This window comes from Lissotriton helveticus, chromosome 1_1 (assembly GCF_964261635.1).
Source record: "Lissotriton helveticus chromosome 1_1, aLisHel1.1, whole genome shotgun sequence".
Classification (NCBI taxonomy): domain Eukaryota; kingdom Metazoa; phylum Chordata; class Amphibia; order Caudata; family Salamandridae; genus Lissotriton; species Lissotriton helveticus.
Window position 1 is genome coordinate 463,008,790 of NC_136057.1, and position 14,390 is coordinate 463,023,179.

A 14,390-nucleotide genomic window follows, 5' to 3' on the forward strand; every position below is an offset into this window, starting at 1 on the left:
GCACTTTCTCTTCGGTGGCGTATAGATCTAACCAAGGCTCCCCCTACTGTTAAAAGAGACCTTGCACCACCTCCGAGTGAAGACGCCATTCGTGATCCATCATGCACCTGCGGCGGAGTTTGTCCGCCCTGGTGTTCAGAGAACCTGCCAGGTGTTGCACCACCAGGGAAATGCCCTGATGGTCCTGCCATGTCCAGAGACGGAGAGCCTCTTGACATAGGGTCCACGACCACACCCTGCCCTATTTGTTGCAGAACCACATGGCAGTGGTGTTGTCCGTGAACACCTGCACTACTCTTCCCTGGACAGAGGGAAGGAATGCCTTGAGTGCAAGACAAATCGGCCCAAGCTCCAGAAGGTTGATATGGAGCCCGGACTCCGACGGAGACCAGAGGCCTCTGAGCTCTACCTCCCCATGTGGCTGCCACATCCCAGAAGTGATGAATCGGTCATCACTGTGAACTCTGGTTGAGGAAAGGAGAGGGATCTGCCGTCGACCCAATCCTGGTTCGTGAGCCGTTGGCGTGCAGCGCACTCGCACAGGTTCCCCTGATGCTGTGCTCACTGGAACTCCAGGTCCCACTGCAGAGCCCGCATATGCCATCTGGCATAATCGACCAGCAGGATGCAGGAGGCCATCGGGCCCAATAGCCAGAGGATCATCCTGACTGAAACCCGGGATAGAGTCTGAAAGATCGGAATCATGGCCAGATTATCCCGGACTCGCTGCTCGGGAGGGTAGACCCGAAACTGTGCTGTGTTCAGAACCGCTCTGATGAAGTGGAGCTTCTGAGAGAGAGTCAGGTATGACTTTGGCACGTTGATGGAGAACCCCAGCGAATGCAGGAGGTTGGCCGTAGTCTGGAGGTGGGAGACGACTGCCTGGGGCTAGCGTGCCTTCAACCTGTCTTCGAGATAGGGGGAAGACTGAAACCCCTGATCTGCGACCACCGCCATCACTTTCGTGAACACCCGAGGGGCGCTGGTAAGGCCAAAGGGGAGCGCGATAAACTAAAAGTGCTCATGGCCTTCCGTGAACCGCAGGTAATGCTGGTGGGCCGGCTGGACAGGGGAATGTGAAAATAAGCGTCCTGCAAGTCCAATGTCCAAGATTGAGGGCAGACAGGACATGAGCCAAGGTCAACATTTTGAACTTCTCCTTCCGGAAGAAGCGGTTGATGTTCCTGAGATCCAAGATAGGACGCAGGCCCTTGTCCTTCTTGGGCACCAGAAAGTAGTGGGAACAGCAACCACAACCTACTTCTGGGGCAGGAGCTCGTTCGATGGCGCCCTTGGCCAAGAGAGCCGTAACTTCCTGTTGGAGAAGGTCTTTACTAGCTCGAAAGATTGCAGGCATGTTTTAAAAGTTGTGTTTGATCTGGGTCAATATACTGATTTTCTAGAAATGGTCTGGGGATGGATCGGATAGGTACTGTGGTCTAGAGCAAGCAAACGGTCTTTCAGTTTAGTGGGCGAGTGCGAACGTTGTTGAAAATGGTCTTCGCCTGCTAACCAGCACTTTACTGCTAACCAGTAGTAAAGTGCTGGTGGCCTCCCTTTTAAACCTGGTAAAATTGCCATACAGCTAATTGGCACATTTAATTTACTTATCTTTAGTATATAGTACTGCATGCAGAAGGGGGCAGTAAAGTGGGCTGTAGCGCTCATTGTGCCACCTACTAAAGTATCACTGTAAAGCATGTCTCCAGAAATGCTCTGGCAGCCTCTGTGTGCAGTTTAAAACTGCTGCCATTTCAATCTGGCAAAATATGCCTTTTGCCAGGCCTTAACCATCCTTTTTAATTCTTATAATATTGTGACCTGCGTCTATCCCAGCATCCCTGAATGACTAAGGTCATGATATGGACACGCTTCCTTGACGAATGTTTGACTACAGGGATCATCCTTCCCTACAAAACCCTATGGTGCCTTATGAGCAGTATTTCATTATGAGCAGATAAGCCATCCATGGCCATTCCAGGAAAAGGCCTTATTAGTATGGTCTGTATGTTGCGTACATGCTTATTAAAAAAAATAGAATGTATTAAAGTAGTTTGGGATTTTCAGCTATATCAAACAGGAATTGATCTAGGTCCTGAAGAAAGTCTATTAACCCATACACGGCTGAAACATGTTGACCTTCTGATGTCAAGGACCAATAAATCCTTACAAAATCTCACTGCTTTTAATATTGCCCTAGACCTTAATCATTAAAACACTACAATAGGATCTAAGAGGCAATTTTAATACACTCACATGATCTTCTGCAATCTCACTTTTAAGAGCTCCGCTTACAAAGCGTAGAACCCACCCACTGACACTAGGTGAGTTCGGCGTGTTCCAACGATGAAGCAAGCCACAAGTGGTACCTGTGGGTGAGGACTAAAATATATCCAAGAAATGTGGTGCTGGCTAAAATACCTAGGTGCTATCCGCTCACTCATTTGGGATATTTGAGCAGTCATACATACCCCGGCGCATGAGGCAGGATTTCGGAGAATTGAGTGTACCCTCCTTTGAGTAGGTTCTAGGTAATAGTTTGGGAAGCTGAGGGTCTTCCCCAATAAAGACTTCTTACTCCTTCTTAGGTCTGTTGTATTTAAAAAGTAGGGCAATTATATTTACTGTTTTACATGTACCGGCAGTGAAATACCTCTAAAGTCATTTTTCACTGTGGCAAGGCAGGCTAACCCTTGGTTACACTATTATTTTTATTTTTAAGTAGTGCTAACTTCAGTTTAGAAGTAGCTAGCAAAATGGTTACAGTACTCATTTTAATAACAATTTAAAATCAAAATGAATTGTCCATTCTGATCTTCTATTACTATTCTGTAAATGATACTTTAAAAAAGTTGTCATTGTTTGCCTAAGTCAAAAAGGGCCTTTCTGCTTGTGTCACCGGAATGCTGAACACTCCCCTGTGGTGAGATGAGGATTGCTCCCAGGCAGTGGACAAACGGCTTGGGTTTAGAGAGGTGTTTCCTTCCTTGAGCAGGAGCCTATCCCTTTCCTGAGCTTCAAAAGATACATACCCTGTCACTGGCAGGTATAGTTTACACCTAGGCCTGCATTCCTTCGGTCTTGCTAGTTAGCTAACTCCACTTCTTGTTGGGACCAGATGTCCTCCATTACCCCTTGAGCAGAAATGTTGGGAAAGTACTGAAAAGATGGGTATGGCCACTCCTAGGAACTTCCACCAACTTAGAAGGAGTGGCCAGTAGTTACCCCCACCCACAGCCTGGCACTGGGCATAAATGTGGCATCCCCTGTACCTTCCTCAGAAGACTCCTGAACCTGTGGAGGACCAAAAGAAGGACTTTCCTGCTGTCTGAAAAACCTGACGAAAGTCTGGACGAGCTTGTCTTGAAACCAGGACCCCAGAAGTGAGGCCAAGGGCCAGTTAGCTGACCTCCTATTGAGCTAAAGGGTCACAACAAGCTTCCAGAGGCCGTTTCCCTCCAACTGCTCAGCTGACCAGTACCAACTGGACATGCCTTGGACCCTGCTGCTGGTTTCTGTTGGAGTCCTTTGGTCCAATGGTGCCTCTCAGGTCTTGGACCCTTGGCTGGTGTTAGAGTGTATTCCATTTGTCCATACTGCAAAAGATAGGACTCCGCAGCCATTGAATCACTGGTCGACTTCAGCTTGCTGGTTTGCCCCGCTGAAGGAGATATGATTTCTAGAAAAGTTACTAAGTTCCCATGTCTGATCAGAGGGCTTGATCAGGACTGATCGAAGCTGCAACCTGTCGACATCGAGGTCTACCTGGGCATAGATTTTGGATTAGTCTGCTTGGGGCTTTCATACTTTCAATGACCGCAACAGGAACCCACTCATCAGCAATCCACCATGATCGAACCCTGCTTTGGATCCAGCTTTTCCTGTCTATGACTCGTCGACTACCACTATTTTTCCATAACAGTTTTTAAGTAAACTTTTCACTGGGAGGAACCTGGCTCCTGTAGCCGAGACCCGTGCCTTATGGCAGTCGACCTTAACTTTTGACTTTGACCCGGTCTAGTTCGGATAAATAACCCCAGTTGGCGCTTTGTGCTTTTTGGAGCCATTTTTCATATCTCATTTTTCATATCTGGATTTTTGTGCTTTTGATGTAATTTCCTTTATTAAAATATTGTCTTTTTTCTAAACTGGTTAGGGATTTTTCTTGTGCTGTATTTTCACTTTATTACTGTTGGAGTATTGCAGAAATACTCCACACATTGCCTCCAAGTTAAGGCTGATTGCTTTGTGCCAAGCTACCAAAGGGTTAAGTACAGGTTTAAAGACGTAGGGGTTTATTATTTGAGGCCGGTTCTCCTCATCCATCAGCTAACACTTCAAATTCTTATAAACCTAAATTGTGTTCGTCAATACAATTGAAGCCCAGAGAGAATATCAGAAATGACATAATTGGCCAAGCAAAAAGGCTGAAGACGGAAGAAGCTTGCTACTATGCAGAAATTCCATTAAAAAAAACAATGACGTGAAAAAAGCAATACATGCATCATTCTGAAGGTCTCCCTCATTAATGTCTACAAACCCAGCTGGCAATATCTTCCAAATTAACCGGAACATCAAGTTGAGTCTTTAAAATATTTTATTGCGGTACATAATCGGCCAAGCAAAAAGGCCGAAGACAGAAGAAGTTTGCTAGTATGAAAAAACCACATTAAAAAACAATGAAGTGAAAAAATGTATAAATGCATCATTTAAGGTCTCCCTCATTACAGTCTACAAACCCAGCTGATAATATCTTCCAAATTAACTGGAACATTAAGTTGAGTCTTTAAATATTTTATTGCACGTTAATGACCAGCAGTACTTTATTATAGACCCTCAATGCAGCAGAACAGTTTCGAGTTTATGTGTGTCATTCTATTATAATGCAGTTGGTGATTTGTTACATGTTGAAAAATTTGTACCTGTGTTTCTAGTTCGGTCACCTCCAAATTCAGCTTGTTCAGATGTTTGTTGACAAAGGTTATGAGAGACTGTGAAGAGACAAAAAACGATGTAAGCCAGGGGGAAACAAAATATCTCGAACGCAGACCATCCATCCTTGTTCACCACCTGCAGAGTTCAAACCCTTTGATGTCAACTCCTGCTGAATATTGATGAATGTCTAGAACGTATTCAGTGTGTGCCTGCCTGAATAACACATTGGGTGCGTGCGCATCTGTCTGACGCTAAATTTTAGGAGTAATTGCGTTTGGAGTAAATTATTTTTACCCCAGAATATTCGAACAAGAACAATTCAACTTCTTCAAATACATTAAAACTGAGGAATGGAGTAAAGTATTTCAGACGATAAAATGTAAGCGTGTCATTGACAACATTCCAATTTAATTCCTATTACTTATTCTACGCTACACTAGGGCCGGCTACTCTGTACACACTTGCTTACAAGGTCTCCAAGACACTAATCCTATGGACAGCTGTTGCTTACCAATTTAGGATTTGGAGATGATGGGGGGTCAACGACCCATACCTAAACAAGGCTTGAGAAGGGCTATGCCGTTTCTCCAGGCTCGAGTTGTGACGCGCAGCAAAGAACAGCTGGCCAGGCTTCATTAAGGAGCTACCCCAGGCCTGCAGCTTCTTCTAGACCACCACCACCAAGGCAGAGGTGAGCTTCTAAGGGGGTCTGCAGGTAATCAAGGACTAATGAGCGGTGGTGGAAAATCTCTAGAGCTAGTCTTTGATCAGATGAAATAATGTGAACAGCAAGAAAGAAAACTTTTGTAACCTATTAAAGAGTTGGTGGCTTCACCAAGAACTGTTCTCTTCTTCGAGTAACCTAACAGTTTCAGGAATATCGGCAACAAACTTGACTTGGACGGAGGTATCCCTTTCTTCAAGATAGTACTTAAAAGCATTCTTAGTTCCCCGAGCAGGAAAAGTTGAGTGTGAATACTTTAGCCCTTCCAGGGACAGCTTTAGGGCGGTGTGAGTTGTGTAGCCACAATGGCGCTGACCTGGATAGGAGCATTGACCTCAAGGAGGGGGCGCTGTATTTAGCTGTACATTACAATTTAAAAGCACCTGCTGCAGAGGAATTTGTATGCTCAGCTTTCAGGCAGCAATAAAAAGGTCAAGATAACTCTTGTGATTAATGTTCCCGCGGCAGTTACGCTTCACCGTAAAGTAGCACAGAGTGTTAATATGCCTGCTGCAAAGAACAGAGCTGTATTTTATGTGGATAGTGGAGTGGATTAGTAAAGCTATCCTTTACCAGCGCTTTGAAACGGTATGCAACGGTTACCACGCATTTTTTACAACGCGGTACCGTTACCATGCTACTTTTACCACGCAAGTCGTTACCACGACTTGCGCTGGGGGGCGCTCCAGGATAGTAAATTGTTTAATTTACTATCCAACTCCTTCCCTAGAGTCCACGGGGACTGGAGTTGGAATAGTAAATTAAAAAATTTACTATCCAGCGCCCCTCCACGCAAGTCGTGGTAACGACTTGCGTGGTAAAAGTAGCGTTGTAACGGTACGCGTTGTAAAAGAACGCGTGGTACCGTCATACATCCCTTTGAAACACATGAAATGTAAGCGAGAGAGGGGCTATGAAGAGAGAAGGGGCATTTTTGCTGGGTGTAGTGAGGGAATGTGAGGAAGAGGTCACGGTGGAAGGGGCTCCACAAAGATTGTCACACTGGGCGCCTCCCAGAGTATATCTGATGCAGCGATCTTTACTACACCCACCAGCTGCCAACCTTAGATTGCACGAGATGCATTACCTGATCACTTTGCATCATCCCTCATGCTTTGTATTTGCAGAATTTACTGCGTGGTCCATGATGCTGCAGTAGCCCTGATTGGGATTTGCCACTGGACTGGACCATTCCAACCTTCTTTCATGAATGTATATCCCTTTCTACTCTGAGCTTCTCACTTTTCCCTTTGAGGTATCGCTGCTCTGACCAGGTCTCATTGATCTGTGTCTTTCTGATGCCCATGGATTGGCAGACACCCCTGGGATATCCATTTTCCCACTACTTCTCATGGACATGAAACTGACCATCATAATGGCCATGATAAGACATCTCAGTGCCTACTGTGGGGTAATTCCATATTGTAGAAATGCCCAGAGCGGACTGTACTAATGCACATTTTTGACTGCTACAGACACCTTTGCCGGGGTGATGTGCTGGAGGCCTAAGTCTTCTATCAAACCAGTCTGTCCGCTCTTTTCCTCACAGGACATCTCTGGGTCTAAATAGTTCACTCAGCAGGGTTCTGCCAAGATGCCCAAGAATGCTATACGGGTAATCCCCAAGGAAGCTTCTGCCATTAGCCACTGTGACGGATATCTCCTGTGAAGAAGAAAGGCTCTCTATCAAGACCTTGCCTCCTTTAATCACCGTCTTGATTCCACAGAGCATAGACTCTGGAAACATGGAGGATAGACTTAACAGAGGTCCAGACTGGGTCTAAAATTCTGGCATCCGAGGCTCAAACTGACAGCTCTGGAAATGTATTCACACTGTGATAACATATGGCTGTATGGGGTCTTTGCAAAATTAGGACAGGATGAAATGATCGGCTCCCTTTAGAATTTAATTCCCCACTTTGTAGAATTTAAATCTTTGGAACTCCTTGCATTCGAGAAAGCACACCGCATCAGACCCAGTCCATATAATCTCGATATCATGCCACAGCTCATCATTGCATGCCTTCGGAGACAACATACCGATCTAAGGAAGAAGATTCCTTTTGCCATGATATCGAATGAGAAAAAACTCCTATCTGGCCTCAAGGACCCAGAGGTAATGCTCATCACAAATGATGGCAGAACTTCTGTATATTTTGATCCTGATGGTCTGGATGACTTAAGAACCACCGCCGATGGAGACCAGCCCCGAAACCCAAGACTGTCTACGGGGACACATAAGGCACTTAAGATCTTTACCACAGCAACAAAGAGTTAAGAAACATCTGACAACCAGCACGACTTGCAGTGGCTCCGGCAAACGTCAGAACAACTGGATAGGCCCTAATTGGGAGCACAATAATAACGTTTAGTTCCCAAGGTTGAGCTGATGGTTGTTTATGTGGTTTGTCAATGCTGCAATGAATAATCTGGGGTTGGAATATCTTTGCAGCCCTGAATCAGACGACCACATTCCTGAATATCCCCTGACTAGACGTGAAACTTCGGTCTAAATCCTTACCATGGATTAGAGTATGAACACTTTTGTTGTCCTTCAGCAATGATTGGAGGCTATATACCGCTATGGTCAAGAACACAGTGATACAAATTCTCCAGTGCCATTATGAGCTTGGGGAAATCGGGATAGCCACTTGCAGCCAAGGGAAGCAGAGCTTGCCATCCCAGAAATATGTAGCACCCACTAGATATTGCTGGGCCACATGCCCCCTACTATGAGGGGCTATGCTGCTTAGCAGTACCAGATGACACCCAGGATGAGGAGTTCTTCTTGAGGTCCTTGAACTTGCCCTATATATGCCAAGGTTTTGGGGACCTACTGGAGAGCGCTTTCCATAGTGGAAATAATACAAATCTTAACGGATCTTCCAACTTGCAAACATCCAGCTGAAGATGACCTCCTTGAAAAATTTGATAAAATAAGCAAACCTTTGCTCACTCCTATGCTACATGCCATCTTCAAGGAAGCAAAGCAGAGTGACTCCACAGGCTTTATATCTAATAATGTTATTTGTTCCCTTAAAATGAAAAGGGGAAGATCCCCTTGATTGTGGTGTCTTCTGCCCCATCGTCCTGATCAATAAAGACCAGAGAATCGTGGCAAAAATCCTGGCCAACAGACTTGGGATGGTCATTCCTTCCCTAGTGCATGAATGGCAAATTGGCTTTGGCCAGGGCCCAGCCTTTCAGAACCATCTATGACTACAGGCTCATTTGCATTTGGTTTCTAGAACCCTGTTTGAGGACTTGCTGGCCAAAAAGGGATCTGACTAGGTCAAGTGGCGTTACCTAGTCTGTACACTTGGGAGGTTTCCCCTGGGGAATAGTTTCATTTCTCAAGTGTGGTGGCTATATGATTCTCCTATGGCATATATTAATTGGGGTAGATTTTTGTCAAGACCAATCAAACTGGGAATGGCCCATCTCCCCTCCTTTTTCATCAAGCTCTAGAGTCCCTGTTGACCGCAAACATGACTTCTGAGTAGGTTAAGGGTGTCTCCGTTTCCACTGGGCTGGTAAAAATCCTTCTGATATATGGTTGTTAGCTACATCCACCACCATGTCCCTCCAAGCTCTGATAGGACAGATAACATTGTTTGCAGGGTTCACTGGCAATGTCAATTGAGGGAAATGGGAGGCACCACGCAGGTCTTCATCGACCATTAGCGCCACATTTGCACATATCTCAGAAATGACAGGAGTTGATCCCTAGAGGCCTGAAATACCTTGGCATATTTGTGACTAGGGATTTTGCATGCATGGTTGATGATAATCTCACTGCTTTCATCACAAAACCATAGAATGGCTTAATTTCGTGGCCAAGTCTAACTTTCCTGCCTCACGCCACATCACCACTAATAGGTGTTACGCTTCGAATGGAACCTACTGGCCTATGACATAGGCCAGCAGACAATCATGTGATTTGTATTATGTTCCATGTTTTGAAATAATTGTTTGATCAGTGGTTCATCCATTTAGTCTTCCAACTCTGCTCCTATTTGCCACAATGCTAATATATTGATGAGTAAGATCACCATACACTGGGGCCATTGGACAATTGGAAGGATTAGGCAGCAGTCTGGTCTCTGAGGATGTCCCACATCTATTCGTACCATGCCTCTTTTTGCATTGTCACCTCTTTTTTTGCTGATTGGTATTTCTATTTTTTTAAGTCAGCACACTGAGGCACTGCTGTCCAGTCCCCAGTGTGCTCTGACCCCTAAAGATATGGTAAATTGGATAATCCCCAGAATATTTCACTTTCCAGTTAGGCCATAATTTGTAGTGTGGCAAATCAGTGACATGGAAATTAGTCGTCACATATGGACTGAAGCACAAATTGTGCCATGTATTAGGCTGACAAAGAAAACACGGCTTCAGGGTAACATGCGTAGCCCGATAGCTGCAACTTTTAACTCGGCAGACAAACCTGTCAAAATGATTTTGCCAGGCAGGACCCCAGCTTTTAATAATTAAGTAAGTCACCATTAAGTATGTCTTATACCATACAAGGCAGGGTGCCTTATATTCAAAAGTGTAGCATGTAAGAATGTAATGTTGGTATATTCCTACAGTGACTAGCCCACCAAATCTATTTTCATTGTATAATTATGTAGCAGTTTCTATGTGGAAATTCTGGTACAGTTAAAAAAACAAGAAGTTTTGCTAACTTTGGTCAGCAATAAGGCAAAGAGCCCATTCAACCATTGTTTAGTATTTATTCAAAATCAAATTTAATTGTGGAGTTGGATACAGGAAAAATACTTTCTCAATGGTTTGCCTGCACCTGATGCTCCTACATGCTAATTCCAGTCTGTAGTTACCCACCCTCTCACTGCTTTCCCCTTGATAAGCTGTAAAAACTGCTCCCAGGGCAGGTTTTATGGCAGGAAGACCCGGGTGTTATATACATTATTCACTCTCATTCAGTTTAGGAGGGTTCAGGAACTTCATTAATTTGATAAGTACAAGGGTGAAGCCTGTCTGTAGAAACCCCCTTTTTTAGGTCTCGCATGGGCGGGAAGGCGAAGCTGCCACGCCTCTGTGAGAGAAATTGTTAGAAAAAGGGTAATGTAAGCCCGCCCCTCCTTTTCATTGGGTAGCGTCAGCGTTTATGGTAAACGCTGGCTTCCCATTGAAAAGGAGGATTTTTGGTTTCCGCCCTGTCCGCTTTTAAGACTGTCCCTCCGGACACGATTACCTGCTTTCCTTCTGTTGTAAAAGATTTATCAGCGGCTCCATCATGCTGCTTTCATGGCTGGAGCACGCGCCCCTCCGGCTCTCTGATTGGGCCTGTAGGGACAGATCACGCTTTCTGTTTATGAGGAGAGAGAATGGCACGCAGTCTCGCTTCCCTCCGAGCCGCTGCGGTGAGATCACCGCCTGCCCCTCCTCCTCCCCGCACAACCAAGCTCTGCTGCCTCATTTCCATGTGCATAGTACGACTCAATCCGAAAGTTAGGAATCGTCAGATATTGTTTGTGCTGATAATGTGAGTAAGATGGTGTGTCAGCCCCTCGCCCGCTCTCCTGGGCTTCCTTCGGGGTGAGTGGAGGGAAATGCCCGCTGTCTGCAGATCTGCAGTCTGTGTTTTCAGTCATTTGATCCACGCATACTTGCTAGTCTGGTCTCACTGCAGACTCCAGCGAATCGAGCAGCCCTCTCTATCTGCGCGCCTTGGCTGCTTACTGCCCGCGTCTCGCAAGGCGCTTCGCCGGTGCCTGGTAGGTTAGTCAGTTCATCACTGGCACGATACAGTAGTACTGTGCCTCTCCTCTTTAGGCTCAAGACTGAGGTAGTGCCTCCCTCAATCCTCTTGACTGGCATCTTCCCGTGACACTATGCGCAACCCAAGCAGGCCGGCTGGTGCCCTCCCATGGCACTTTGTACCCCCTCTCCTTGCCTCAACCCCCCTCCCCCGCAGTCACCCTCGCAGATATGACCATCCACCTGCATCATGCGTCCTAGTGCGAGAACTGGGAGGCGGGCACCTTCTAGTGGCACATTCCATGACCACCTATTCTATTCTCCATGCCTCATTTAACCTCACAATGCCCCTCTGTGCCCTTTTCTCTCATGTACCCCGTAAACAGGCACCTGCCAGTAACATCCCTTTCCCTTCCCTTCCTGTATCCCCCAGACTGGCAACTCGCAGTGACACTCTGCACTTCAAATTGCCCAGGCAGGCTGCAGGGACCCTCTGACGGGATTCCTTCTTAGCCCTCGGACTAGCACCTCACACTGGCATCCTGTAACCCTCTCTTCATATAGCTTTCGGTTTGACACCTACCAGTGGCGCTTGTTCCAACATTTCTGCCTGAAGCCCCGACACTGGCCTCTCACTGTGGTACTCCGTACTAAAGCCCTCAGACTGCCACCTCATAGTGACAGGCAGGACCCACTGCCCCTACAGCTCACATACCGGCACCTACTAGCACTGCCTGGTTCTTGAATTCCCACAACGAGTGTCCCCTCGCCATGACAGGCATCCAGCAAGCCACAACCTGGCCCCTCATAGTAACGCGTGGTGAACCATTTCCTCCCACAGACCCCTGATGGGCACCTCACCAGGACACTGTGTCCCTGGATTGCCCACCCACTTTTTTTAAGCTGCCCTTCACCGGTGTCTGTCCAAACCTGCCCATCCTAACCACAAATGAGCAGCTCTTTGCGTCTGCCCTGCACTCTCCTCTGCACATCTGCCCCATGCACAGCTGCCAGGTTACTCGGGTACACCTGCAGAACTCCCCTTGTACAGCTCTACACGGCTCCTCGCAGTCTGCACAGCACATCTTTCCCATGCTCATCCCCCACATGTCTATTCCACCCATCCCCAGCACTCATCTCTGCACATCTGCCCCGTGCACTGCTGCCAGTACCTTAGGTCCACCTGCAGCGCTCCCCTTCTACAGCTCTACACGGCCCCTCGCAGTCTGTATAGCACATCTCTCCCATGCGTATCCCCCACATGCACATGTCTATTCCACCCATCCCCTGCACACCTCTCTGCACATCCTCCCCGTGCACTGCTGCCAATACCTTAGGCCCACCTGCAGCGCTCCCCTTGTACAGCTCTACACGGCCCCTCGCAGTCTGCACAGCACATCTTTCCCATGCGCATCCCCCACATGTCTCTTCCACCCATCCCCTGCACTCCTCTCTGCACATCTGCCCGTGCACTGCTGCCAGTACCTTAGGTCCACCTGCAGCGCTCCCCTTGTACAGCGCTACACGGCTCCTTGCAGTCTGTACAGCACATCTTTCCCATGCGCATCCCCCACATGTCTATTCCACCCATCCCCTGCACTCCTCTCTGCACATCTGCCCCGTGCACTGCTGCCAGTACCTTAGGTCCACCTGCAGCGCTCCCCTTCTCCAGCTCTACACGGCCCCTCGCAGTCTGTATAGCACATCTCTCCCATGCGTATCCCCCACATGCACATGTCTATTCCACCCATCCCCTGGACACCTCTCTGCACATCCTCCCCGTGCACTGCTGCCAGTACCTTAGGCCCACCTGCAGCGCTCCCCTTGTACAGCTCTACACGCCCCCTCACAGTCTGTTTAGCACATCTCTCCCATGCATCCCCCACATGCACATGTCTATTCCACCCATCCCCTGCACACCTCTTTTACCTCCCCCCCACCTTTACAGATCTCTGCCTGCTCATCTCCGTGCGCACATCTTCCGCACATCTCCACCTGCATCTTATCACCTACACTCATACCGCTGCACCCCATAACCCCACAAGCCTTCCTCTGCACTTCTCTCTCTTCATACTATGCACCCTCTGCGCATCTTTCCTTCTGCAAACGTCCCCTGAGCCACCCCGGGCCCTGTGTATCTGCCCCTGTGCACATCTCTCCCCTCGACAATCTCTGCAGCCAGAAGTGCTAGAGAGGCAGTCTCCCAAAGCCCCCTGTTTCTGCTCGCCCGCACTCCACCAGCCCCCCCTCTAACCTCCCACAGACCACTCTCTCCAAAACTCCAGTGGGCTCGTGGGCGGCCCCATTGGCAGACTGCTGTCACCAGACCAGCCCCGGCTTCTCTTTGGGATGGGGCTGCAGCCTCGAATTGATGACTGGCTGCTCATTCCAGTCCAACCTGCCGAAGCATCAGCCTCGCCATCCCTCCCTCCCGGCAGCTCTATCCTATAGCCTGAATCCTCCTCCTCTTCCTCCTCGCACTGTCCCCAGCCCATGCACCCCCAGGTGGACCCATCTGCTGAGGGGGCGCGCACGATGCCCGACACTGCATCACCCACGGGCACCCGCTGAGTCCACGCTGGACGGCACACACCTCCGGCTTCCGAGATTCACTCTCTTTATTTTTGGTATTTCAGGATTGCACAAGATTTCCCCGTCTGCATCCAGTCAGGAAAAAAATCAAGCATTTGCAATGCAACAGGTCTCGCATTTGGAGAGTTAAAGCTATTGGCAATGTAAATGACACTGCCTTTTATTTATGTGTTAAGTAGCAAATCAGACAAATAAAGGGCATTGTCATTTACATTGCCAATAGCTTTAACTCTCGCAAATGCGAGACCTGTTGCATTGCAAATGCTTGTTCTTCATGGTCAACCTGGATTTTTCAACTTTTGCTGTGCCCTGTATTTTTGCTGGTTTTAGAACTCTGTGCACTTTACCTCTACTAGCCAGTAGTAAGTGCTTGTGCTCCTCTTTAAATATGGTTGAATTAGAATATTTAACTTAC

At 47.5% G+C, this 14,390-nt stretch overlaps 1 protein-coding gene across 3 annotated transcripts in view; it reads right to left on the bottom strand.

The window, feature by feature from the left end:
- PARVB (parvin beta) overlaps positions 1-14,390 on the bottom strand; it is a 604,437-nt gene that overhangs the window by 39,653 nt on the left and 550,394 nt on the right. For all 3 annotated transcript variants that reach the window (XM_078673859.1, XM_078673861.1, XM_078673860.1), the window contains exon 10: positions 4,923-4,991. In XM_078673859.1, the coding sequence (XP_078529985.1) occupies positions 4,923-4,991 (69 nt within the window). The remainder of the gene's footprint in view (positions 1-4,922; positions 4,992-14,390) is intronic.